The sequence below is a fragment of the Alnus glutinosa genome, chromosome 12, assembly GCF_958979055.1.
Source record: "Alnus glutinosa chromosome 12, dhAlnGlut1.1, whole genome shotgun sequence".
Lineage (NCBI taxonomy): Eukaryota > Viridiplantae > Streptophyta > Magnoliopsida > Fagales > Betulaceae > Alnus > Alnus glutinosa.
Window position 1 is genome coordinate 11180907 of NC_084897.1, and position 27889 is coordinate 11208795.

The 27889-nt window shown below is 41.8% G+C and overlaps 1 protein-coding gene across 1 annotated transcript in view; it reads left to right on the forward strand.

Annotated features, from left to right (window-relative positions):
- The window catches only part of LOC133883131 (probable E3 ubiquitin-protein ligase ARI8), a 39465-nt gene extending 18580 nt beyond the window's left edge, over positions 1-20885 (forward strand). Inside the window, exons 11-15 of the mRNA XM_062322350.1 lie at positions 18147-18194; positions 19020-19091; positions 19164-19263; positions 19341-19467; positions 20132-20885. Of these exons, the coding sequence (XP_062178334.1) occupies positions 18147-18194; positions 19020-19091; positions 19164-19263; positions 19341-19467; positions 20132-20405 (621 nt within the window). The 3' untranslated portion in view covers positions 20406-20885. The remainder of the gene's footprint in view (positions 1-18146; positions 18195-19019; positions 19092-19163; positions 19264-19340; positions 19468-20131) is intronic.
- The last annotated feature ends 7004 nt before the right edge of the window (positions 20886-27889 follow it).

Genomic DNA, 27889 nt, shown 5'->3' on the forward strand with positions numbered 1-27889 from the left:
TGCCCCTCAACCACTTGAGCCATGACATATAAAAAACCTTTTACGTTCCCCTCAAAGGAAATCCCCATAGTTTGAAGGCACAGCGCAGAATTGAACACTGCCCCAAGAGAACCTACAACCTCTTTGGAAACACCTTCCCTCGAAGATTCAACCACCTCAACCAGTGGGGAAGAACAACTGTGCGGAAGAAGGAACTCACGCTGACAAAAGCTGACCGGAGGCTCCCTAATTGCCATGAACTCCAAAGGTGGTGAAGGATGATGGCCTAGCAGAGAAGGAGAGGCAGTGATCACCGCCAAAGACTCAACTAACAAAAACTTGTTCAGCTGCGCATCCTTTTGCTTTCGAGAATACCTCATCACCGACTCAGACTTCGAAGGATAGATAGGCGCCCCAGACTCCGACATAACGGGAAGTGAGAGACGAATACGTTCACCCAACTCTTATGCCTCTGAGGAAACACCAGGAAAAGCTAACCCACAATCTGCTTTCCAAGCCTGGGGAGAAGCAAGAGAAGCTTGTTGTGAAGAACGCAAGACAGAAACTACATTTGGGGCAAATGAACCAAGGCACTGGCTCAGCAACTCCGGAGAAGAGAGGGCAGGGACTAGTGAAGAAGGTGTTGGACCCCAAACTCCGGCATCACGGGAATCAAGAGACGAAACCGTTCACCCAACTCTTCTGCCCCTAAGGAAACACCAGGAAAAGCTGACCCACAATCTGCTTTCCAAGCCTGGGGAGAAGTAGGAGAAGCTTGTTGTGAAGAACACTAGACAGAAACTACATTTAGGGCAAGTGAACCAAGGCCTTGGCTCAGCAACTCCGGAGAAGAGAGGGGAGGGACTAGTGAAGAAGGTGCTGGACCTGATATAGCAAAGACCTCACTCGGCTTGGATAGAGACCCAGCCAGATGAGAATCACCACCAGCAGAATCTAGAGACACCGGAGAAGACAATCGGCTAGAGGACGCGAACTGGGACGAGAAACCAGACCCCACTGAGACAAACCCGACCGGGGGTGGCTCAACAACTGCCTGAGAAGCCACCGCCGCATCAGACGATAGACTCTTCTCATCTCCTCTCTTTCTCTCCCCAGCTTCTTCTCTCTTCCCTCTCTTTCCCTAGCTTTTTTCTCTCTTTCTAGATTTTTTGTCTTCTTTCTCTATCCTCTCTTAGCTTCTTTCTCCTCTTTCTTCCCCTAATTCCCCTACTTTCATTACTACCATAGGAATAACATCACACCATATCTTGTCCTTGTAGTCAAGAAACTGAATAGGGACAAGACACCTTTCTGTCACTGTTATAGAGGATGTATCAACCCATGATGTACTGTATGGGTTGGGATGGGGAACTGACTTCAAACCTAAGCGTGTAATAAATACTGGATGAGACAGCATTAAGGCAACTCCTGCTATCAATAATGATTATGCAACTCTTGTCTTCACACTTGATGTAGGTGTGGAAGATTGCCTTCAGGATGAAGGATAGTTTGTATTTATGGTTGGTCATGCCGTTTGGCCTTCAAACGCTCTGAGTACCTTTATGAGTGATGACACAATTGCTTAAGCTTTCATGGGAAAATTCTTGGTTGTATACTTTGATGATATCCTCATATATAGCAAGTCTAAGGAGCAACATTTGGACCATCTCACTCAAGTTTGTGCCACCCTAAGAAAATAAAGCTTGTATGCCAACCATAAGAAGTGGTCCTCCTTCACCAATAGAGTCATCTTCTTAGGATTCATAGGCATCTCAGAGGGAATATTTGCTGACCCACAAAAAATTCAGGTGATCATCGATTGGCCGGAGTCCAAGAATATTCATGACATTCGCAGTTTTCACGGGCTCACTACCTTTTATCGTTGGTTCATTAACGGGTTTAACACCATCATGTCTCCCATAACAAAATGTATGAAGTAAGGTGAATTTAAGTGGACAAGTGCTGCAAGGCTGCAAGTAAGGCATTTGAGTAGATTAAAAAGAGAATGACTGAAGCCCTGGTCATGCGACTCCCAAATTTCACGAAAGTATTCGAGGTGGAGTGCGATGTGTCAGGCATTGGTATAGGTGGAGTACTTAGTCGGGAGCTTTATCATGCTAGATATCATAATTTTTTTTTTTTTGGGCAATCTATTGCCAAAGTAGTATCAGTAACACTAATCGAATACCTTGAAACACATGTACTGGAAGAGTTTATGTTCATGTTGAAAAGAAAGAAAATCGTTAGGTATGAAGTTACATGTGGGTATGGTTCTAGGGTGTCTCCTCTTCTAGCTCTTCAGATTTGCATCAGATAGAGTGGTGCTTCTTTGTGGAAGCCAAACATTTTTCCTTTTCAGCAAAGGCTGAAGTGCCGGAATTGCGCTTGGAGGAGAGGAGAAAGGGGTTCTACGGGTTCATATTTTTGGGTCTTCAAGGTTTAGCTTGGCTGTTGGCTTCTGTAGAGGAGGCCTTGAAGGTTTCAGCGAAGGAATTCGTCAAGTACTTCCGGGAGGATGTGAAAGTATTGATGGTTCGAGGGGGTGAGAACAAGTTCGGCCGCTACCTAGAGGTGGAAGTCTTCGCTGAGGGTGGTCGAAAAGGCTATTTGGCTCCCTAAAGGCCGTGAAGGTTGGGGCTGGGCTCGGGTTGCGGGAGAACTGCGGAAGATGATCAATTTCCTTGGTCCTAAAGATCAGTCGATGGGTTCTGAGGTGTCTTCTTCGGAGGGGACTCAAATAAGGGGTGTCTCTTCTAGTCGGCTGGGCGGGTCTTCTCCATCGTATGCGGCAGTGGTTCGGGGGAAAGTTGTCTCTCACGGTACGCATGCTGGGTTGCGGGGTTTGGATGAAGAATTGCGTGGGTTGGACCTATTTCCGGTATCATTGTGTAGGGTGGTTGAAGACGGGAGATTGGCGGTGAATTGCTTTGACCTGGAGGAGCAACCGCACGGGTCGACGGAGAAGTCCAAGCCTCCAGTATGGTCAGGGAACTCTTCGTTTGATTTGCTGGACAAAGGTTTACCTCGTTGTCCGCTGGGTAAGAAGAAGATGCATGATGTTTACTTTGCACGAGGTCCAACTTGTTTGAATTCAAATTTGTGTACGTGGACCAGGATGCTCCTCAGCTTCAAATTGGCTTTGGGCCGGGTTCTTGGGAATATTCTGGGCCGGTTTGCTGGGTCCGGGTCAGGCCTCAAACGGAAAGGGTTTCGATTGGGTTGCTTCTTGCCGAAAATCAAAACCAAAGCATCGTTTCAGACATAAACTTCTGAGGATGCAGGTCCGGTGTCAACGGTCGTTTTGGGGTGCTCTCTTCGGCCAGAGACGACATCGATGACAAACTTTGGGTTGATTCCGGGGGTGGGCCTAGCTGTCGGAATCTTGTTCCAACTGGAGATGTGGGTATGGGTACGACAGAGATTCAGTTGGAGAATTCGTCGGAAATTGCGTCGGGGACAGAATCTGGGGTGGCTCTAGGGCTGTCATCTTCTGGGAGTGTGTCGAGCCATCTGCCTCTCATTCCAGCGGCTGAATTCGTCGCGCTGCCTAGTCCCGATGCTTTTGTCCTTCTGTCTAGCAACTTACTTGGTGTTGGTGCTGGGTTGTCTCAACCTTTCCTCCCTTTTTCTTCTCTCTCAGGAGTGGCTGAGTTGGGTGAGAAGATTCGTTCTTCTCTCCCTGCGTTATGGCCTACTAAACCTTTCCAAAGATATTATCGGAAGGCTAGGGATCTCAAGGAAGGTCACTCAGTGAAGTGGAATGAGGGGCCGTTAGCAGATTCCCTGGCTGCTTTGAAGACGCCTATCTGTTCTGCTAAAAAGGAAGTAGCTGCAGTGCTTCTGGTGAAGAATTCTGTGGGTTCTGCGAAGAAGGGTTTCCTTCGAAAGGGGTTCCACAACCCTCGCCTGGCTGCGATAGCCCCCACCGCGTCTCGGGAGGCCAAGGATGTTGGGATGATAGGGCTTGACTCCCCCCATGGATGTCGCATCATTCCTTCATCCGTAGAGGGCAAAGGTTTTTCTCAATCTCAGGAATGGCCTGTTGGGTTTGATCTTAATGGGGAGTTAGTTGTTTGGGATAAGGATGATGATTTTTGGGATGAGTTGCCCTTAGACTGGATGTTGGACGGGGTTCATGGCGAGGACTCTTCGGCAATCGTTGATGCCATGTAAGATGAATTCCATCGGGACAAGATGATAGCACATCAAAAGAACAAAGAAAAGAGAGAGCTTTTGAATTTGAAAAGTTCCATTAATTACGGCGATGCAAGCGCTCCCTCTAGGCGCAAGAAAGGCATGGCAATCATGTAGTAGGGTTTTGTGCCCTCTTGGATTATTGGATCAGAATCCTATTTGGCTAAAGATAATGCTATAGACTTGAATAAGGATTCTTCTAAAGCTTTAGAGTTAAACAAAGACTCCTCTATTTAGACTTCTCCTTGGATTAACTCTAGACTAGTTGTGCATGTAATTTACTAGGACTCTAGAGTTATATGTTCAGATTAGATAGATAGTTTGTTTCATGTAAAACACATCTAGTCTTATCTAGATGTTTCGGATTCTTCTATAAATTCAACTACTACCATTCATGTTTGGTAGGCAGAATTGCAAACCAATCTAAAACTCTATATGGTATCAGAGCCTTTCATGACAAATGTCAATGGCTATCCCAACATCTGAAATCGATTCCACTCAAACCTCCAACCCCCCTCCTATCTCCACCACCGTTGCTTCCCCTGCAATGTCAATACCTATTCAAAATGTCCATCACCATATCTTAGAAAAACTCACCCAAGAAAACTATATTCTCTGGCAATTTCTAATGGTTTCTTTTTTAGAAGGCCAAAACTTGTTCGGCTATGTTGATGGAACTCTTCTGCAGCCTTCCAAGCTCGTCCCCAACCGCGCTTCAGGTCTTCTTGTTACCAATCCAGCCTATCTACCTTGGTATCATCAAGATCGGATGATTTTTAGCGCCATCATCTCCACCTTGTCTGTGGAAACATTACCTCATGTAATCGGTCTCTCTACATCACGTGACATCTGGATCACCCTGGAGACTCTCTCTATTGCTCAATCTCAATCCCGAATTCTACAACTCAAGCAACAGCTCTCCAACCTGAAGAACATGAAACAAACTATCTATCTAATGTGAACATATAGCTCTAGAGTCCTAGTAGATTACATTCACAACTAGTCTAGAGTTAATCTAAAGAGAAGTCTAAATAGAAAAGTCTTTGTTTAACTCTAAAGCTTTAGAAGAATCCTTATTCAACTCTATAGCATTATCTTTAGCCGAATAGGATTCTAATCCAATATGGATTTAGAGGTTTTCGGGTTTTTGGGCTTTCCTCCTTGTGGGCTGTTCTCAGGTGCTCCTTTTAGGCTTTAGGGTTTGGTTGGGTGCTTTTTGTGGGTTGGCTTTGGTTGTTCCTGTGTATACTCCCTGTGTACTTAGGGGTGTCTTGCGTTTTTTCTAATAAAACTTTTCTTTCTTATAAAAAAAAACATGTTAACTATTTAGACAAAAGGGGACAAGTGTCCCTATTCTAGAAGGTAGTGAGGTGTCCTAAATCCAAAACATTGTATTTTACAACTATAAATACTAGTGTATGAATGGAAAGAGTGAATTTTGGAATCACTAGACTTTCTTGATAGGTTATTATAGCCTAGGATTTTTAAAAAAAGAAAAAGGAAGTGTATTGCCATTTTCTATTTCTCCCTGTTTTCAAGTGGCCTCATGCCATCTCCATTGACCTCATCGAAGTGGTGATCAATGGCTGAATGAGGGACACAAAAAAACAAAGTAGTGCGCCATTTATGGTGGTAGCTAGTGGTTTTCTGTGGTTACACGGTGGTGGTTAGTTTTTTTTAGTTGTTTTTTGATTGCCAACGGGGTTCTGTTGTTTGGTTGTGGTTAATGGTGGTGTGAAAGGTGGTGAGCCGACCTTTAATGGTTGCTGACAGTTAGGCAAATCAAAGGTGGTATCGGTAGTTAGTTACAGTTGTCATTGTTGTGGTGGTTTGTTGACACTGTTGCAGTCGTCAGTGGCATCTGTTCGTGTTCCCATGGTGGTTGTCGACGACGAATCTCCAGCGTGTTTTGAATAAGAAATGGGGTGTTTGGTTGTGGGTGCATGTTGTCCCTATCTGGGATAAGGATATCCTAGTTTTGTTTAATCTCTTACTTGACATAACGTTATTCTAGGGCCGAGTCCAGGCCAACCTGGATCTAGCTTAGGTTCGAGTCTGGCCCAAGTTTAAAGGCCGGTCCATCATAATGGATCCAACCAAGCCCAATCCGATCTAGTCATGTCAACTTGGGCTCGGCCCATAACCTGCTTTGTTCTTAAAATCGGATAATCCCAAATTCTAATAGGGTCGACCTAAACCCAAGTCGACCCTTGAATCATGTTTTTGATGATGTTGAAGTTTTCCAACGAGATTTCAGCCGGTGTGGGTGTTTTCGAGTGACTCTGGACTGGTGTTGGTATTTTTCAGAGAGTTATGACCAACATTGGGAGCTCGTTTGGCAAATCGGTTTATGTTTTTTGTTTTTTAAAACTGTTTTCTAGAACAAAAATTGAAAACAGTTCTCAATTGCTTTTTCGTTAAAAAAGTGTTTGGCAAACTGTTTGGAAAACAAAAAACAATAATCAAAGTGTTTGGACAAATATTTTCAAAACAGTTTCTACTGAAGAAGAAAACAGAAAACTGTTTGGCGTTTCTACTATCGTTTGTTTTCAAGTTTCTGTTTTTTTTCCTCCCATTGGGTGATTTTCAAACTAAATTGAAAAACATTCAGCACAACTCACTAGGGCTATAAACAAAATCAGGCACAATGTGAACATGACATTAAACTGATAGCTATAAACCAACATAGTTAGAGACAAACATCAAAGTCTAAATACATATTACACAATAAAAACCACAACCAATAGTACAAAGAACGAGACCAGTCAAAGTGCATAAAATTAGTTAATGTCTTCCACAGCCTCTTCAATACATAGTACTAATAATGCCAATTAATGTCTTTCTCATTACAAAAAGTGCATAAACATGGTAGGCACGAAAACTAGTCAAAGGCAACCCAGAAGGTTAGGCACATCTAATCATGTCTATTGCTGCCACATTTGTTGCATAATCCCTCGAGATGGTCATCTCATGCTCAGCTGAGTCTGAGAGATAACCAAAAGGTTAGGCACATCTCATTTTTTTTTTTTTTTTGATAAGAAAGATTTTATTAAAAAAAGCATAAGGCGCCCTCAAGTACACAAGGAGTATACACAGGAACAATCAAAGCAGCCTACAACAAGAAAGAAAATCCAACAATCCTCAAATACCCATCAACCCTAAAAAACCCAAGCTCTCAAACCCAAAACCTACGGGAGACCCAAGCCTACACCACATGCGCATTGCCTTTCCTAAGCTGGGAGGACGCGCTAGAATCACCGTAGTTGATGGAGCTTACCAAATTCAAAACTTCCCTCATACCTTTAGTCTTTGGACGCACTACTTAACTCGCCGATTGAAGTCCTCTTCAATAGCTTCCAACATCACCAAGGACGGATCCATATCCTCATCACTATCAAATTCCCAATCCAAGGCCAAATCAGGAGGTAAAACAACCAAAGGGTAATGGGAGTCACCATCCTCCCCATCTCAAATCTCGTCGCCCTTCTCTCATGCAACCACCTCCCCAGACGGACTGAAACTTACAGGCCACTTTTGAGATTGGGTCAAGCCATTCACCCTGAAATCCTCTCCCTTGATGGTGTTGGGAAAACCCAGAGTTGACGCACCTTCCTTAACAATGGGAGTCGACGCAAACACAACCGACACTTTATGTGAGAGATTAGCTTGCACAACCGGGCTCGGATTGAGAAACCCCCGCCGAAGAAAACCCTTCACAGAAACTTCTGCACCAGAAGAATCCTGCAATGGAAGCACAACAGTTGCTTTCTTGGCTGGATCTAGAAGCAGAGAAAGAAACCCAAGCACTTGAGCAACTGGCCTCAAAGCTTCCATAGAATCGGCAAAGAATTTCTCGTCCAAATGCACTTTTCTGGCTTCCCTAGCCTTCCGATAATACTTCTGGAACGGCTTAGAGTCCGACAACACAGGAGAAGAGGAATGCAACATCTTTCCCAACTCAGCTGCCCCTGAAGAAGACTGTGAGGAGGTGATGCAAGACGAAACTTGCAAAGGCAACACATTGGAGGACTGAAGAACCGAACAAGCAGTAACCGAAGAAGAGGCACCCAAAGAAAAAGACCCAACATTACTTACCGGTGCTGGAGAAGCTACCAGAGGTGCTGAAGAGAAACCCATATCTGCCGAAGAGGTCCCCTCAGACTTGGTAGAAGCTACGAGGGGGGGAATAGAGAAGCTAGACCCCAATTGCCAAATCGCAGGAGAAGAGCCACTGGCGCCAACATGAGAAGGTGGAGAACACCCACTGTGACAAGAATCTTTAGACATGGTCGCCGGAGAAATAGGCGCCTTTGCCTCCGGTGCTAAAACTCGGGGGCTTGGAACCTCGTGACTGGCATCCACGTCCAAGGAACCCCGTGAACCAGATTTCGTTTTCTTGAGGGCACACCAGATGGGTTTGCTCTTGGGCTTACGCAAAGGCCTCTTAAAATGCCCAAAGCCCAAAGACTTGAGAAACCTCCAAAGCCCTTAATAGCTTCCAAAAGCTCCCTTAGGGCCTGTCCAAAAACCAGGACTTGACTCGTCCACGCCCCAAGAAGAGCCAGCGTCTCCTTCACACCTACCTGTGAGGACAACCCCTGTTCTTCAAAAACAGTAGAACACGCAACATCACTTGGGACAGAGCAAAGACAGTCCTTACCCTGCGGACCATCAGACGAAAAACCCAATAGTCTAACACTATTTGCCTGTTATTTGCCCAGCAGATTCCCCTGCCTTGACGACGTAAACAAAGCCGTCACAGGTGGGCACAATTTCGCCCGCACCACCTCCACAAACGAGGGCCTGTTACCTACCTTTTCCGTCAGCAAAGAAGACCCAAAACCACACCCTACCGTAGCAACAAGGAATTCCCTAGCCTTTTGCATCTCACCAACAAACTTGAGCCAACCCCATCCTCTACGCCCCTCTGGAACAAGAAGGAACCCTCTCCTTTCGCCCACCATATAGGTTGCTGCCTCTACAAACCGGCCATTTTTGTTCCCGCCTCTTTGTATGATTGACACCTTTGACCCCTCCCTAAAGATTTAACAAAATCTGAATCTCTAGGGGAACCCATCAACAACTCCATCATTGACACCAGCCACTCGGTGCACTGGTTGCTTACCTCACCGGAAAAATCTTTCCTCTTTTCTTCCACCCGCAGCACCGACGCCACATCAAGAACCGAGAAAACGAACGATTTTGCCTCCACCAAAAATCTTCTTTCCATCTCTATGCTTGCCAATTGGAATCGACAAATCACCCAAGATTAGTTTCCATCGTCGAGATCACTAAGGAGAGGACGAGAGGAGAAGAAAGAAGAAGCTGAACTAAGCCAGAAAGCTAGCGGGATGCGCGGGCACGCACCACCGCTAGTGGACGAAAGGGAATGGAATGAGATGAACTCTATGGGAAGGGAGGGAGGGAGGGAGGGGGCGTCAATTTAGGCACATCTCATGCCCTGTGTCCCAAGTGTTCTCGAGATCCATAGGTATATTGGACTCAAAGTTGCCTTCGCCTACATATGACTAAGAGAAACATCATCTAGCAAATCCTCAAGAAAGAACTTCGGTAAGCCCACAAAAATGCCTGAAGAAAAACCAGATAAATAATTGTGACATACACTTGATGAAAATACCATGGTTAGGGAGATTAGGGAGGGAGGGAGGGAGAGTCAATTCAGGCACATCTCATGCCCCACAAAAATGCTCAAAGAAAAACCAGATAAACAATTGTGACATACACTTAATGAAAATACCATGGTTAGGGAGGTGAGATATCCACACAAAACCAATTATCTCGATCAGAAATTGCCATTGATAAAGACCAGGCCCATCATGCGTTAGGCTGGGTGACTCATTTGAAACAACACACCGAACAATTGTTACTCAATCGTAAGATCAAGAATCATGACACTTGCATCATAAGCAAGTGGAGAGTATTACCAAATATTGCATTTCTCTGCAATGAGAATAAAAGTAGTGTTTCTAAAGCATGAACAGGATTCACAAGTATCAACAAGCCATTAGCTCAGGTAGTAATTGCAATTTGAAGAGGCATACAATGAACCAAAAGCAATCACTCGAAAGAACAAATATCTGCAAAACAAATTCCCCCCCCCCCCCAACAGAACAAATATCTAAACAAAACAAACGCCTCTAGTATCAAATGTTCCATTCTTGTTTCTACATGTCACTCCATCCCATACTAACCCAAAGTCATTAACATTCTCAAAATCAATTTCTATTAAACCAAAATCTCAGAATACAACAAACTTCAATCATACAAATGTAAAAATCAAGCTCCAGCTAAAATGGATATCTCAAGAATATTTTTGATAAGTAATAAGTTGGTCTTATTAAAAGCGTAAGGCGCCCCTCAATACACCGGCAGTATACAAGAGAACGCACCTAGCTAGAAAGTGAAAAACGAATGAGAAATTCATCAAAGGTAAACGACAACGGTGACACAAAAGCCACCGTCCAAAAATACAACGTATGAAAAAAAGAAGCTAAAATATCCTCCGAGGATCTCTCCAAATCCTCAAAACACCTATCATTTCTTTCCTTCCAAACACACCAAAGAATGCATGTCGGCACTATCTTCCAAATAACAGCACTCCTCAGCCTACCAGCCATCCACCAACACGCAAACAAGTCAAGGACTTTCATAGGCATAACCCAAAACAGACCAAAACGAGAAAAAATAGCACTCCACATAGCGTATGCAACATCGCAGTGAAGCAGAAGATGATCCACTGATTCCCCGCTTCTCTTGCACATGCAACATCTATCCACCACAATGACATGCCTCTTCCTGAGGTTATCCCCTGTTAGGGTCTTGCCTAGAGCCGTAGACCACGCGAAAAAAGCTGCCCGCGGAGGAGCCTGAGTCCGCCATACACTCTTCCAAGGAAAGTTACTTCTCACATCGCAAGCCAGAGAGCTAAAGAAAGACCCAACCTTGAACAAACCTTTTTTGGAAGGGATCCACCACAATTTGTCTTCACTACCTCTATTAAAACTGATCGAGTGCAATACCTGAAAAAACGCAGCAAAGGTATCCACTTCCCAATCATGCGCTTCTCTGAAAAAGCACACGCTCAACTGATTGAAGCCACCCCAAGCTCCACATTATCCGCAACTGAAGCATCCTTCGCACGAGCAATTCCATATAAAACAGGAAAAGCTTCCTTAAGAGTTGAGTTCCCACACCACAAATCATGCCAAAATTTTGTTCTAGCCCCGCCTCCCACCTCAAATCTAGAGAATCCTACAAAATTCTTCCACCCTTTCCTGATGTTCTTCCACAACCCCACCCCAAAAGTACCTGTAGGCTCTAGGGAGCACCAACCTCCCCATAAACTTCCAAACTTGGAATCCACCGCTATTCTCCACCAAGCTTCCCTCTCAATCCCATAACACCACAACCATTTGCCTAATAGAGCCTTGTTAAACACCACCAGATTTCTAATACCCAACCCGCCTTCTGAAACTGGAGTGCACACTCTAGACCATTTCACCAAATGATACTTGAATTCATCACCAATTCCTCCCCAAAGGAAGTCTCGTTGTAGCTTCTCAATACGAGCACCTACACTTGCCGGGATAGGAAAAAGAGACAAAAAATACGTGGGCAAGTTGGAAAGAGTACTCTTGATGAGGGTAACTCTACCTCCCTTGGAAAGGTATAACCTTTTCCAGCTGGCCAACCGACGTTCAACCTTCTCAATAACACCATCCTAGATATGAATAGATTTGTAGGAAGCCCCCAACGGAAGGCCTAGATACTTCACCGGTAGATTGGCAACCCCACACCCTAAAATATTGGCAAGACCTTCCACTTGAACTACGTCTCCCACAGGAATTAAAGCTGACTTGGCCAAATTAACCTTCAAACCCGAAGCAGCTTCAAACAGAAGAAAGAGGCTTCTAAGATAACGCAATTGAGCATGGCGAGCATTGCAGAAAATCAAAGTATCATCTGCAAATAACAAGTGTGAGAATGAGACATTACCCACACTAAATCCTTCAAGTAAGCCCCCTCCTACCGCAGCTGAAATCATTTGGCTCAATGCCTCCATCACAAAAACAAACAACAAGGGTGAGAGAGGATCCCTTTGTCTCAACCCACGAGAACTACTGAAGAAACCATTAGGAGAGCCATTAACCATCACTGAGAATCTCACAGAGGATATACAATGTTTTATCCAAGAGCACCATTTTTCCCCAAATCCACATCTCCTCAATACAAACAAGAGAAAATCCCAATTAACATGATCATAAGCTTTTTCCAGATCCATTTTGCACATGACTCCAAGCTCCCCAGATCTTAATCTACTATCCAGACATTCATTAGCAATAAGTATTGGGTCCAAAATTTGTCTCCCCTTGACAAAGGCGCTTTGAGATTTAGAAATAACCTTTTCCAAAACCGTCTTAAGTCTATTTGCTAGAACTTTGGCAATGATTTTGTAAACTCCACCTGCAAGACTAATAGGTCGAAAGTCTTTTAAATCGTTAGCAACTGGAATCTTCGGGATAAGAGAAATGAACGAAGTATTGAGGCTCTTTTCTAAAGAACCCCCATAAAAAACTCCCGAAACACCTCCATAATGTCCCCCCTCAAAACATCCCAACACTCTTTGAAGAAGGCCATAGAAAAGCCATCAGGACCTGGCGCCTTATCTCCTTCCATTGCTAAAACTACATTCCTGACCTCCTCCTCCTCAAAAGCTCTCTCCATCCAACTGGCCTCAGACTCTAGAATAGAATCAAAGGAGATACCCTCAACCGATGGCCTCCACCTGCACTGCTCCGTAAACAGCTTCTTATAGAACTTGACGATGTGCACACCGATTTCTGACTGATCAGAGGATAGAGAGTCCCCTATCACTAAGGAGTTCAAAGAATTGTACCTTCTATTGGAATTGGCTATAGAATGGAAGAATTTAGTGCACTTATCCCCTTCCTTTAACCACAACATCCTAGATTTCTGCCTCCAACTCACCTCCTTCGAAAGAGAACACTTCTCTAGCTCCCTGACAGTCTCAGCCTTTCTCAAGATCTCCTCTTCCCCTAATGCCCTTCTTTCTTCAATAGCATCAAAAGCCTGAATACCTTCAGTCAACTTCCTCTTGTTTTGCTCTATGTTGCCAAACACCTCATCGTTCCATTTCTTCAAATCCTGCTTCAAAGCCTTCAGCTTACACGCTAGAACAAAGCTAGACGAACCTTGGAACGAGTAAGAATCCCACCACTGTTTCACCAAACCCACGAACCCTTCTTCCTTGAGCCACATGTTTTCAAACTTAAAAGGCCTTCTCCCTCTAGAAACATCGCCGCAATCCAGATATATTGGAAAATGGTATGAAATAAGGCGAGAAAGCCTCCTTTGCGAAACCAAAGGAAACTGGGCTTCCCAATCATGTGACACTAGAAAGCGGTCAATCCTTGACCACATGGGAGGATCATGAGCAATCGACCAAGTAGAGGTGCCTCCAGCTAGGGGGAGATCTACGAGTCTTTGGTCTGCAATAAAATCCGAAAACTCAATCATAGCCGAGCAAAGACGAACGTCACCAGATCTTTCACTCGGAAAGCGTGTAACATTGAAGTCTCCCCCTATACACCACGGCAGACTCCACCAACTACACAAACCAGCCAACTCATCCCAAAGACGTCTTCGATCGAACCCAGAATTCGGGCCATAAACCCCTGCGAAGGCCCATACAAAATTATCCGCAACGTTCTTGAAGGAGACTGCGAGAGTGAATTCCCCCACACATTTCTTGACCATCTCCACCACCCTTGTGTCCCACATAATGAGAATGCCCTCAAAGGCCCTACTGGAGTCTAAAGAACACCAGTCAAAATGGTTGCATCTCCATAAGCTGCGCAAAACACTACGAGAGAGACTTTTAAGCTTAGTTTCTTGAAAACAAATAACATCTGCCTTCCAATCTCTTAGCAGGTTACTAATCCTAAGTCGTTTTCTCCTCTTGTTCAGCCCCCTCACATTCCAAGAAAGGATTCTTGGCTTCATAACACAACTTGGTCCCCCCTTGCCTTCCTATTCCTGCGTCTGGAAGAAGCGCTTCTAGCATCGTAATTGACTGCACTCTTCAGATTCTTGACCTCCCTCTTACCTTTCTCCGCAATGCTAGACCGCTCACCCATCGCTTCTGAACGTCGTTCCCCCTCAAGAAATGTTAAGAGTGCCAACAGTTGTAGCTTGTGACCTTCAAATGAAATTCCCACAATGGGATAAATTTCATTTGCACACTGAATAACCCAATCAGAATACCCCGAAAAGCCCCCTGATGTTGGAGAATATGAATAAAGGGGAGGCAATGTACCCAAATCAGCAGCACCTCCCACCTCCGCCGCTACAGTCAACGCTCTTGCCCCCTCTTCAGCAATACTCAATTCCTTCCTACTTCCAGCTCCTTCAAGACCCCGAGTATCCTCCTGAACATCAGCCAATTCAGAGCATCCGGTACAGACTGCATGCTGCCTTGGCCGGTTCACCTGAGGAGAGATCAGCGGCCTCTTCAACCCGTGCTGCCAAGACACTGAAGAACCAACTCCAGCATCCGCAACGTCCAAGCCCAACGACCATGGCCCCGAAATTTTCACTCCTATTGCCGGAAAATGCATCACCGGCGCCCTCTGAATCGTCTCAGCCCCGAAATCGGTCAAAGTAGCCACCGGAAAATGCATCCCCGTCGCCCTCTGACTCCTCTCAGCCCCGAAGTCGGTCTGAGCTGCGACGTCCTCCGCCTCAACCACCGATTGGAACCGCTTAGCACAAACCGGTGTCGTTTGCTTCTGACCACCGGAAAGGAGAAAAGCTTCAGAGCAGTTACCCTCAGGCCCGCTCGCCGAGAAAGAGCTCCCTACCGGCCCGGATGACGTCGACGCTCCTAGGTCATCCGTCTTGCCTGTTTCCGAGCCATCCAACCAAAGGGCCGACCCACCACCGACTTGGTTATCCGTAACAATGGCCTTTCCTTTGGTATCGGCCTTCTTCATCCACTTAGGCTTAGGCTTGGGCTTGGAGATGTCTTGACCAGCTTGTAATTTTCCTCCAGTAATGGGCTTGTGAGGCTTAGCCTGATCCCATCCCATAAGCCCAATTTCAGCTGAGCCCAGCCTCTTCAAGCACTGGTCCACATCCTCTTTGAGCTTCAACAACGTCTCTTTCAGGTTTGAAATCACGATACTTTCACCGAAATGTGGGAGAGTGTCAGTATCCACCCTACCCTTGACAATTTGCTTGTGCCAGTGTGCATCTTTTCCGTTGGACACCCTTCCTACCATTGGACACCCTTCCTGCGCAAAGACTGTTGGTCCATGCCTGGCTGTAGAACTCTTCACCGTAGGGTAAGAATTCTTCATCATCTTCTCCCTTCTGACCCCCGGAACTGGAGCTGGAGCTAGGGTATGAACCGATTCTGAGTTCCTCTTCAAGACCTCGGCATAGGTCCTCCTTCCCCTCACCGCCTGAACCACAGGCCGTGCCTTCCCCATAATAGCTCCTTTTCTGAAAAACTCGTTCACCCAACGAAGGGCCGCGCCAAAAAGATCCCATCCTTCACCTCTTCTTCCTTCTGGAACTAGAACCACCCCGCTTTTCCTTCGACCATCGTATTCCTCAACCAACAGGAAACTTCCGTGTCGATTGAAATATCGTTGAAGAGCCCATCTCTAAGCATGAAGAACATGGATATCTAAACCAGCATGTAAACCAAGTGAGACAATGGCTTAGGTAAAAAACAAAAACCAAAGTAAGACAATAAATTTGATTTGCTCAATACTTATGTACATGTGTCTTAAGATTAGCAAATTAAATTACATTAGTTTATAATACCCAATTTACAATCACTTAAAGAATAATCCCACTTTGTTCTTATAATTTTGCATTCCATAAGCAAAGACACAAACAAGCTCTGGCTCAATTCCTACCGGCTTAGCATTGAGATTCATTGCAAAATCTACCATGAGCATTTTTGTTTCTTGGGTGTTGGATGGGGGGTTCTATTGGGTTTTATTTTATTATGGGGGTTACTTTGTATCTTGGGTGTTTGTTGGAGGGTTTCTATTGTATCTTGGGTTTTATGTGGGTTTTGGGTGTTGTGGGCATGTAGTTTTTTATGGGTTTTTCATGTGGGCTAGCTGAGTTGCTCTTGTGTATACTTTATGTGTACTTAGGGGCGCTTTACGCTTTTTTAATGAAATTTTCTTATTTATCAAAAAAAAAAAAAAATCTACCATGAGCATTTTAAAGCAAAATTAAACTTAAAAATTGCCCCAAAAAATTTACAAATCCAACAAACAAAATCAATCAGATCTAGACCTAAATCGCACCAATCTTCAGGGCCACAAAAATTTCTCACAACCAAAATCAACAAAGAATTTTCCCAAGAAAAAGCGTCGAGCTGCCAAAAACCATAACCTATTCACAGAAAGTCTCAATTTTCTTGAGAACCAAACAGATTGTCGAGAAATCAAACGTACTTTCTTGCTCGGAAAAAATCAAGCAAGATCTTTCAATGCGATGGCCGTAGCTGGAAAAATGAATGAAAATAAAAAAGAGTTGAATGTGAAATCAAGAACAGAGGTGAGCAGGGAAATCACACAACCTAAAGGGGAGAAAAAAAAGAAAAAAAGAAAAAGGAAATCACAGCCTAAAGGCGAGAAAAAAAGGGAAATCGCGTAGTGAAATCAATAATAGAGGTGAACAAGCAACAACTCATGAATGGGAAAGGGGAGGAAAAAAAAAAAAAACACCTCTCAGGAATCGAACGCCGGACCTGTCCCAAAGTGGGAGTACGGAGCACTTAAACATAAATCGATTTTCCCATTCTCTGCGTGTTTTCATTACTGTATATGAAAACTTGATACCTGTTTTTGGAAACAGGTTTAAATTGTTCTCAGATTTCGTGTTTCTTCCGTTTTCGTTTTCATCTGTTTTCTGTTTTAAAACAGGTACCCAAACGCAATGCTACAGTAACAAAATCGATTTTGCTGTTTTGGAAACAGAAAACCTGTTTCCAAAACAAGTTGCCAAACAGGCTCTGGTATTTTCTGGCATGTTTCGCTTGGCATTGGTGTTTTCCGGAGAGTTTCAATCAATGTTGATGTTCCCCACTGAGTTTTCCGGCATGTTTAAGACGGATTTGTTGTTTACTGCAAGATTTCAGTGGCTTCCGACGAAGTTTCGGTTGGTTTGGAGTTTCTGGTGTTTTGGCCAGGTCGGTAGTTTCCGGCATTGTTTCAGCCGGTTACTGGCATTGTTTTTACTGGTGCTGGCCGGTGCTGTTCATTTTCAGCCGGCTTTAGTGATGTTTTGGCCGGTTCAGAAATTTTTTGGCTAGTTTTGTTGTGTTTTTGGTCGGTTCAGCTTTGTTTTTCGTCCGGTTTAGTGATATATCGGCTGGTTCTGACGGATTTTTGGTCTGTACAGTTCTTTTCTTGACCGATTTTGTGGATTTATGGCTGGTTTCGTGGTGTTTTTGACCGTTTCATGTTTTTCAACCAATTTGATGTTATTTCAGCCTGCAGATGAGTGTTTACAAAGTCTTTGTCAATAAGAGTTCATTTGTTACAAGATGGGTTTATATTGCTCATAGGATATATATATAAGATCCAGCTTGAGGGTGAGTGTTGGAGAGAAAGGGATAAGTGTCCCTATTCTAGAAGGTGTCCGTATGAGATGTTCATAAATCTAGAATATTGTATCTGCTCCAATAAATACTAGTGTATGAATGAAAAGTGTGAATTTTAGAATGACTTTAATTTCATAACATTAACATTGTCAAACATTACATGTTTTAGTTTACAGTGATAGCTTTCTTTCTTTTTTCTTTCTTTCTTTCTTTCTTCTTTTTTTTTTTTTTTTTTTTTTTTTTTTTTATTTTTTTTTTGGGAGTAAAAATTAACTAGTTAATCACTTTCCTTTCCTCATTGCAGTCTAGGCAAAAAGCACTCGCAGACCTGCAGCAAATGCAAACTGTGCATGTAAGCGGAACCTCGTACCATTAGTTTGTTGGCTAGTGATGTTCAAATGGTTGATTTATGGGGATATCACTGTACTAAAGACTAGACTTTTTCTCATGCTGTGTATTCTTTTTTTTTTTTTTTTCCATGGGTTGGTAACTAATCGTTGTGTAAATAACACGATTTAAAAAAATTCCTAGATTAATAGCCAGTTAAATAATTTTTAAAAGCCTTTTTTGTCGTTTAAGATGTAATCAAGAGTTATTCTCGAAGGTCAAGTTTTGGGAAAACCGAGTGGTAAGACTTATCTAGTTTGAACCCAGAACTGATGTACCCTGTGACATTTTTCTTCAATGTTTTTTGAAGGCCTTTGTAACTTAAGTTTATTGCTTTAAATTCAGATCTTTATATTTTCTTGAACAAGTGTGAAATGAGTCAAGAAAGACGCTTAGCCGTCTCAGCTTCTCCACCCCTCCCCTCAAGCTTTCTGGGATTTCTTTTCCTCTATTGAACTCAATTCTTAAAATATGCCCAATGGAATGATATTTTTCCCTGATTAGTTATGATTTATATACAATATTAAACATGTCCTGAACCCAAATTGTGTATCTGCATAGCTGTGAAGCTTTCCCTTTTTCTAATATAGGATTGGGTTTTTTTTTTCTTGGGGGGGGGGGGGGGGGGGGGGGGGGGGGGGGTGTTGGGGGTTGGGTATGGTGGCTGGGTAGTGTTGGGGTGTTTATGTTATGATATTTTTACAAGAATGTTTGTTGCCTGAGACTATCAATCTTTGATTTCTTTGTTTTTCCTAGCTGTGAAGAGTGTTTATGTCCATGTATTTTGTAGCTTGAGAAGCTGAGCGACATTCAGTGCCAACCCGAGTCACAGCTAAAGTTCATAACAGAGGCTTGGCTACAGGTAAATCAGAAGTTCTGCATTGCATGACAGAAGGTATACTGCTCTTCCTCATCAAATATGCTGTGTATGCAGATAGTTGAATGTAGACGAGTTCTCAAATGGACATATGCCTATGGATATTATTTACATGATAATGAACATGCCAAGAGACAGTTCTTTGAGTACTTGCAAGGTATGTCTTTTCCGCCAGCTTGAAGCAGACATGTTATCTTGGCCTGCTTTGTTCCATTTGAAATCTGTGTCATGCAGGTGAGGCGGAGTCTGGGTTGGAGCGACTTCATCAATGTGCAGAGAAGGAGCTACAAGTTTACCTCAATGCAGAGGGTCCATCAAAGGATTTCAATGAGTTCCGCACAAAACTTGCTGGACTGACCAGGTGACTTCCTCCAGAAAATTTCACTCGAGATTTTGTCTGGTTAAGTTGGCTCAACCAAGAATTAACATAATTCAGGATTCTGTAGAACTCAAAAATATTGGAAAATTCAAAGATACCGAGTAGGGTGAACGTACTAGTGGTGTTAGATAAATCTAGTAATATTTATCACTCCGAAAAGTAAACTTGGTCTTTGAAAAGAGAAATGCTAGGGGTGCCAAATCTTTTACTAAAAGATGGATACCAAAATGATGTGAAGCTTATTCATTGGTACCTGTAGCATTTCTTTTTATTAGTTTTGATCCTCTCCAGTGAATAAGCTCCACATCATTTTGGTATCCATCTCTTGGTAAAAGATTTGGTGCTCCTAGCATTTCTCCTCTTAAAATGCCCCCTGGTCTAGGTGGTAAAGCCGCATCAGCATTATATTTTTTTTTAGGCCTGGTTTCTTAACTCATGTCTCATGCTAACTTTTCACAGTCAAAAACCCTTCGTAGCTTGCCATGAACATTCAGAAGCTTAGCTCATAACCTTCAGCAGAATGAAGTAGCTGTTAAATTTTTAGATGCTGATTTTCAGTTTTCACTTATCCTTTTTACTTTGCATATTGGTTGACTAAAAATATTGTGGCTCCTGCCTGATTGTCTTGTGATTCCAATGGCAACAGTGTGACTCGGAACTACTTTGAGAATTTAGTCCGAGCTCTAGAGAATGGTCTATCAGATGTCGATTCCCATGGTGCCTGCAGCAGGACAGCAAGCTCAAAGAGCTTGGGGGGTGGGAGCGGTAAGGGGAGAGGCGGGAGGGGCAAGGGCCCAACATCGAGATCAAGTAGTTCCAGCAGAAATATTGATGATTCAGGCCGCTGGTCCTGTGAACATTGCACCTTTTCAAATGTCAAGTCGGCCACCATCTGCCAGATGTGCCACCAACGGCGGTGAAGCTCGTGTCCTATGCAAATAGAGCCACCTGGATGCTGAAGATTGTTTTTGCCTCTTTGGCTGGCTGGTGTTGATGGTGAAGAGGCCCTAGTGGGAGGGAGGGGAATGTGATGGAGGAGACTTTTTCCATGGGTAATTAATCTCTGGAGGGAGAAAGCAGAAATGGAAAAATAAGGGTGGGATGGGAGTAGGGAAATAACTGGTACTCTGTATGTGGTGTGTATTGGATGGATAATGAGGTGTATATAGTTCCTGTTGTTTGTCCAACTTATATATTGTGGCCTTACCAGGATCCCCATGCAAACGCATTCAATCTGTAATTTGAGTTGTAGCAAGCTTTGAAAGCGTCCACGTGGGTTGTAAGAAAAACTCTGGGGTTAGATTATTTAGATAAGCTGTATTGGCCCCTGTATGGATGAAATAAAAAAGAAAAAAGAAAAAAAGAAAAAAATTGTGATGTAATATTTATAATCCTATTCATCACGTGCGTTCTCTAGTGAATAGTTTTGTGTTAATGGGCATCACCCATTGCCTCCCCGCATCTCTTTGCAACGAACATTTTGCCCTTTACCCATCTAATCTCTATATGGAATGCACATCAAATACTTCTCATATTCTTCTCATGAAACGTTAATCTTGTGTGTGTTACAAGGCCCAATTCCAAGAGAAGAAATAGTGAAATACCCAATTGGAGCAGGTCGTTTTCACTGAGCATGCCCTTCCCATATAATAAGGCCTTTAGATCCCTATATGATTCCTTTACCAAAAAATAAAAAACAAATGTCTAAAGTGCAACACCTTGACTGTAGTGAAAGGAAAATATGATGGTGTTTTTGTGGGTTAAAATGACCCCCACCAGGTATTCACTGGGACAAAACATGATATATTTGACCAATTGCTTAAGTTGTACAAATGCTACAATTTAAATTCGTAACAATTATTCCAAAGGAAATGGCAGTCAGGCCAGAAAGATTTCTGATTTGGGTTTGAATATTGTTCTCGGTCCATGAAAGAAATGAGGATGATGAGGCTAGAAAACAAAATCACAAATCTTCTAGGCCCTGCTCTTACCTATATAGACGGTCCATCAGGTCTCATCCATGCAGACGTAATAGGTGTGAGCTAGTATACATAATGAGGATTAAGAATGGGAAAGTGCTCCCATTATTTCTTCCTTTCGGATCAATAATGGGAAAGACACCCCCCCTCTTGTAAGCTTTTTCCTTATTTGCTTAGAAAAAAGAAAAAGAAAAAAATAGAGGCATGATCTAAGTATGCATAATGAGGATTAAGATTTCCTACATTTTTTTTTTTTTTTTAATGGTAACTCTATTGTACCCAATTCTAAAAAAAATTGATAAATAATTTTCAACTCAATGTTAGGTTTTGTAATTGGCTCATTTGGTGTTCAAAACTTTATTTTATGTTTTAGGAGATTTGGGTATTTTTGTACTTAGGCAAGATTTGAAGATTGCTGCAAAAAGACAAGTACATCAAATAACGTCTGAATGTGACAGCGAACTCCTACTCTCGAGTTGAAGTGATGTCCGGACATCCCACTTTCTTGTCTGGACGCTGGCACGCAAAAAACGCTATTGCTATTTAAAGCCTGCTTTGTCTCAACTCTCTACATCTCTTAGAAACATGATTTTCAGAGCCTCCATAGAGAGTATTAAGAGACAAGCCCCAAGACCTTGGTATGATACTACACAAGGTTCTTGAGTGTTGTGTCAAGCGTTTGCTTGTGTAAAAACTCTTGGAATGGATTCAAGCCGACGTGTTGTGACTGCATAATCTATGCAATAACTGAAGTCTACCAATGGGGATCGGTAAGGAGTTCATTCGCTAAAGACCGACCCAGAAGGGAGTTGGAGTTTACACACGTGAGGAGTAGGTCGTCCAACAAATTGTCTTGGTAAAGTTACAAAGGGGTTGTTAGTTTTTCTTCAAGTATAATGAAATCCTGAGTTTGGCTGCCCCTGAGAGGTTTTTCCTTGGTGCAAGGTTTTCTTCTTCGTCAATAAAAATATTGTGTTGTGTGTTTGTTGATAATTGTTGGCTTGGTATTTTATATATGCATTTGTTCCACTACGTTTGGGGTCAGGATTGTGTGTTATATTTCCCAATTGGTGTTAGAGCGAGTGTACACTCTAAATGAAAAGTTTTTTTCCTCTGTGATCCTTGACCCTAGTTTCATGGATCCATCCGTGAATTGTGTGTAGTCTTGTGAGAACATAGATGTTTCCACGACTGGTATGTGTTGGGACTGGTGTCCAAAATTTCAATTGCATTGATGATGCTTTTCTGTAATTGTATAATATTGAACATTGGACATATACATTAATGTTTTTACATGTACATATATGTTTGAATATTTTCCTATTATATACATGTAAAGTCCTTAAGTTACATTGTATTTGACTATGGTGTGAGTAATGAGATTATCACACAGAGGATCATAGTCATTGGTCCTTGTAACTTATAAAATATTGTTCATACTCGTAAATGGAATTGAAAAATCCATGTAGATAATTACATATCAACCTTAACAATCTATCTTGATTAGCAAAAGCAGATAAGGCTTCAGGTTTATATGTTGATGTAAGAGCAAAGTAGTATAATGCACCGAATGGACTACGTGAGTCATCATTTTTTCCACATTGTAATAAAGAACAATGTATGTCCATGACAACTTATACAGTTACTCTAAATCCTAAGAAGATTGTGAACTCGGATGTAAAGTGTAAGTAACTTTTATGTATGAGAGTGAAATGAAATCTATTGTCAACATATCTGTGCATTGCGTGATCGCATGTAGTATTGTGGGAACACCTTCTTCAATAAAGAATCCAAATCTTTGTCATTTAAAAAAGAAATAATGAATCTTCCCCTTGATGTAGATTTAATAGGAATGATTATCCTAAAGCTCGAGCATGAGTGTTTCAGTGGTATTACTGAAAACTTTGCTTTGTGCAAGGTGAGATGAAATCTCACACGGTACAAAAATGAAAAATCATGTAATTAAATCAGGTTATCAAGAAAAAGAGGTACTGAACAAAGTTACAGTGTATTGACTTTAGTTCAACTACAGAATGATTCTATGGAAGGGTAATATATAATAAATAAGTACGTCACATAAATTAATTCATGAATTTGAAAATATATATTAGAGTGCAGACACATTTGTTTAGTGGAATCAATTATAATTAATAGTGTCATGTGATATTGTCACGGACCTATTGAAGCTAATTCTATTTTTTCCTTTAGATCCCCCTTTGAGCTGACGTAAATTGACTATTTGATTTGGGCCTCAGTTATGCATTTATTAATTTATATTTCTTTATTTGATAAAGCATAGGTCGTAGGAATTTAATTCCTAAGTAGCTTATTACTTAGAGATGATTGAACTTTGAAATTTATTTCAAAAAGGCTTCAATGGAGTTAAATGAGCATTGGGCCTAAAGGATAAAACCCAAGCCCATGCTTAAAAGTGTGTAGAAGTAGGCCAAGGCGCATGGGGAGATTTTTTCTCCCCATGGCCGTGTGATGCAAGGCCAAGGGGAGTGTTTTTCTCCTCTTGGTTGTGCACCTAGTAGGATAGGACTAAGAGTCTTAGTTCTTCTATGACTCTAGTCCTAATTCTATTGTGGCTCCAGTCTTGGTTCATCCACGACTCCAGTCATAGTTCTACTACAACTCTAGTTTATCTCCTAAGCCAATTATGATTGTTAATCCAATTCTATAAATAGAGGATCATAGTGAAGACTAATGCACGAATTCATTGATTGATAGAATTCATCGATTCATAAGTTGAAAAACTGCGAGACTCAAGTCTTACAAATATTTTCGTGGAAGGCAAAAAAACGTGCAAAGAGGATCGTGAGAAATATTCAAGTGAGAATATTTTATTTTCACAAGATTATGCTTCTACCTATTCTATTGATTTGATAATAGTTTGTGAGTCCACATTCTCGGTTATAATTAGTCATCAAAGAGAAGGTCTAAAGGTTTAATCAAGAACACCAAGAATGTCAAGAACGTGTTCTTGATCATTCAACATGCAAGGAGAATCTCAGTTAGAATTAAATAGCTATAAATGCCTAGGAAAAGCTGAATTCGATTTTAAGTACCTCAAACTTGTACATTTGTTACATCTAGCATTGTTTATCTTGAAGCAAAAACTTTCCTAAGATTGGTTTCCGTTTAGCTTACTCTGTATGTGCATGATCCCCCACAAGTGGTATCAGAGCCAACTTCAAGAAAACCTGGTTTAGATTTTTACACTTGTTCTTCATTTTTTTGGCTTTATGTTATATTGCTTGTGTTGGATTTTTAATCCAAAAGCTCTGAGGATTTTGATTGATCGTTTTCGATCCTAAAACATGTTTATTAACATGTGAGGATCTGATCTAGAACGTTTCAAGTCAATAGAAGCACGTTTGGTTTTTTATTTTTATTTTACTATACAAAACAATGTTGCAATATTTTTACAGTAAGGGATGTTGTAATTACAAATTTTTGAGGATGCTTTAAACAAGTCTTAAAAAAAATTTGGGATTGTTTTCTGCATGAAAAATCGTGGTTGACTCAATGGTTTAAAGGGATTCACGTTTCGATGAAAATCGAAAGAGTTATGTCCAATCTTTGTTTGTCAGCAGATCTAGAATTTTCTGAATTCTTGCAGCAACTGTTTTATTTCGATTTTTTGAGCATGACTTGTTTGTGTTTAAAAATTGATTTGACAATTGATTTCATATGTAAAATGGTTGATTAACGCATTGGAAAAGTCGAAACAGTGTTTTCAATTTTTTTCTCAGCACGTTTCACTATGTTTCTATTGCATACCAAGTCTGAAATTTTAAATTCATGGTACATGTTTATAACTTCTAAGAACATTCCTAGTAGCCTCACCAAATTTTACTAACCAAAATAGTTAAAAACTATTTTTCTCTATTCTAGTGAGCCATTTGTTTAATGCACCTCCAGCAGCCTCATCATTTTAACTATTCACTATCACTATTCCATTTAATTAATATATTTTCAGATTTATTTATTCTTTCTCTATTTAATCTTTTTTTTAATGTTTGTCTTTTCGTAACGGTCAGATTTTTTAATATTTGTCTTATTCTTATGGTCATATTTTTAAAAATTTGTATTATATTATATTATTCTGCTCTGAGGTTTCTTTTTTTATACATAATCAAAGAATGAAATTTCTTAGATTATGGAATCTGTTATATATGGTATATAACATGTTACTATGTTAGTGATCAAAAGAAAATAAGGTTACAAGTTGCTTGGATGTGCTTTAGAATAACTTCAAATTTTATTCAAGTTCTTGAGGATTAAAACACGTTTATGAAATCAATCTTGTCTAGATTTTTGAGTGTATAGTTTTCATGTTGTCAATCATTTGAAAAGAGTTTTATATTATTGAAGCATGATTTTGCATTCATAAATGTTTGGTTGCATAGTGATTTAATCACAATGCTTGCTAGGGCATAAGGTTTGCTCATGACTAGGCAATGGAGAAGAGCCACGGGTCTAACCCGTGACTATGGCACCACTTGGTTGTGGTGACTGGCCGCCACTTTAGGGGTGGAATACCTAAGGTTCCTCAACTTAAGGGGCGGCAAGCCTTGGATTATTTTGGGTTTTTCAAACAGTAATCCTAATCCATAAACTCTAACAGTATGGATCCAAAAATCCTTAACCTAATATTTTTGGGATCTAATTTTTCGAAGAATATTCCAGGTTTTGATAATTTATTAAGAGAATTGGTTGTGATTTTTTCACAAGACTTAAACATGAGGAATTCCAACTTATTTGGAATGTCATGTTTAAGATTAACAATTTGGAAAAGTTATGAATAAGAATTTGTTTAGGAGTTAAAACTCCATAGAACCTACGACATAATTTTGTTAGGTTTAGGGTTGACAATGTTTTCCTTAATGGGAGTGGGAGATGAAACTCCAAGTTTAGGGTTGACAATGTTTTCCTTAATGGGAGTGAGAGATGAAACTCCAAGAACCTAATACGCGACGAAGTTCCTTATGGAAGAAGGGTTCCTAATTTAATTAGGTCAACCATCTCATGTGTTGGAACAAGTGGCTCATATTCACAGGTAACTGTCCGAACGACTCAAAGGAGCGTCCGGACGTCCTCAAGTGTTCGGAGAAGTGTCCGAACGGGGTAGCAGATAGCAACCACAAGGAATTCATGTTCGCTTAGGTGTTCGGATAGTTCAACGGACACCTAAATCCGAGAGCACCTGTTTGATGTGGTGTTCAGACAGCAATGCGATGGCTACAAACGGGGAAGACCTAATGTAACCATTCAGACACTAAGTTGTAGCCATCTGGACACGTGTTAGAGAAAACACAGATTACTGCTAGGTTTAATGGGGGTTCTTGGGGGATGGCAGGGAGTACTATATATATGTTGTATTGTAACCTTGAACAGACAGATTATTGAATATAGCCACACTCACTCCTGTGGACATAGGCAAATTGCTGAACCACGTAAATACTATGTCTTTCTCTCTCTTTTATCTATTTTTCTTCTCATATTATTCATCATTGGTGTGTGCACAATAACAACAGATCACAACAATTGGTATCAGAGCTAGGTTCTAGAAGCAAGTTCTTCGATGGCTGGGGTTGGGACATCTTCTGCAAAATTTGATGTGATGAAGTTCGATGGAACGGGCAATTTCAGGTTATGGCAGAGGCGTGTCAAGGATTTGTTGGTGCAAAAAGGTATGGTGAAGGAGTTATATGGGACAAAACCAAACGATATGGCAAACATAGATTGGAAGGAGCTCGAGGCAAAGGCGGTGGCTACTATTCGGCTTTGTGTAGGAGATGACGTGATGTCTCATGTCATGGACGAAGAATCTCCGGCAGCAATTTGGTTGAAACTGGAAAGCCGATACATGTCCAAGTCATTGACGAACAAGCTCTATCTGAAGCAGCAGTTGTACGGGTTGAAGATGGCGGAAGGCTCAGACTTGAGCCAACACATTAATGTGTTCAATCAAATAATCGGCGATTTGAAGAGGCTTGATGTGAAGTTCGATTACGAAGACAAGGCATTGATGTTGTTGGATTCACTCTCAACTTCTAACACATATGAAAAAAATTTGGTTACAACTCTAACATGGGGGAAAGAGTCCTTGGAGTTAGAGGACATTACAGCAGCCCTACTTGCGTTTCATCAAAGGAAGAAAGTCGATGAGAGTTCTCAAGGAGAAGGGCTAATTGTGAAGGGTAACCAGGAACGTGGAAGAAGCAGCAACAAGAAGGGTTCGAATGCAAGGAATTCTTGGTCAAAGTCCAGGAAGAGGAAGGACGTCAATTGCTACAAGTACGGGAAGAAAAGGCACATGAAGCGGGATTGTCCAGACTTGAAAAATAAAAGGGAAAAATATATATTAGCCCCCCAAACTACCAATGCTTAGATTCTGGCCCCCCAAACTACCATTT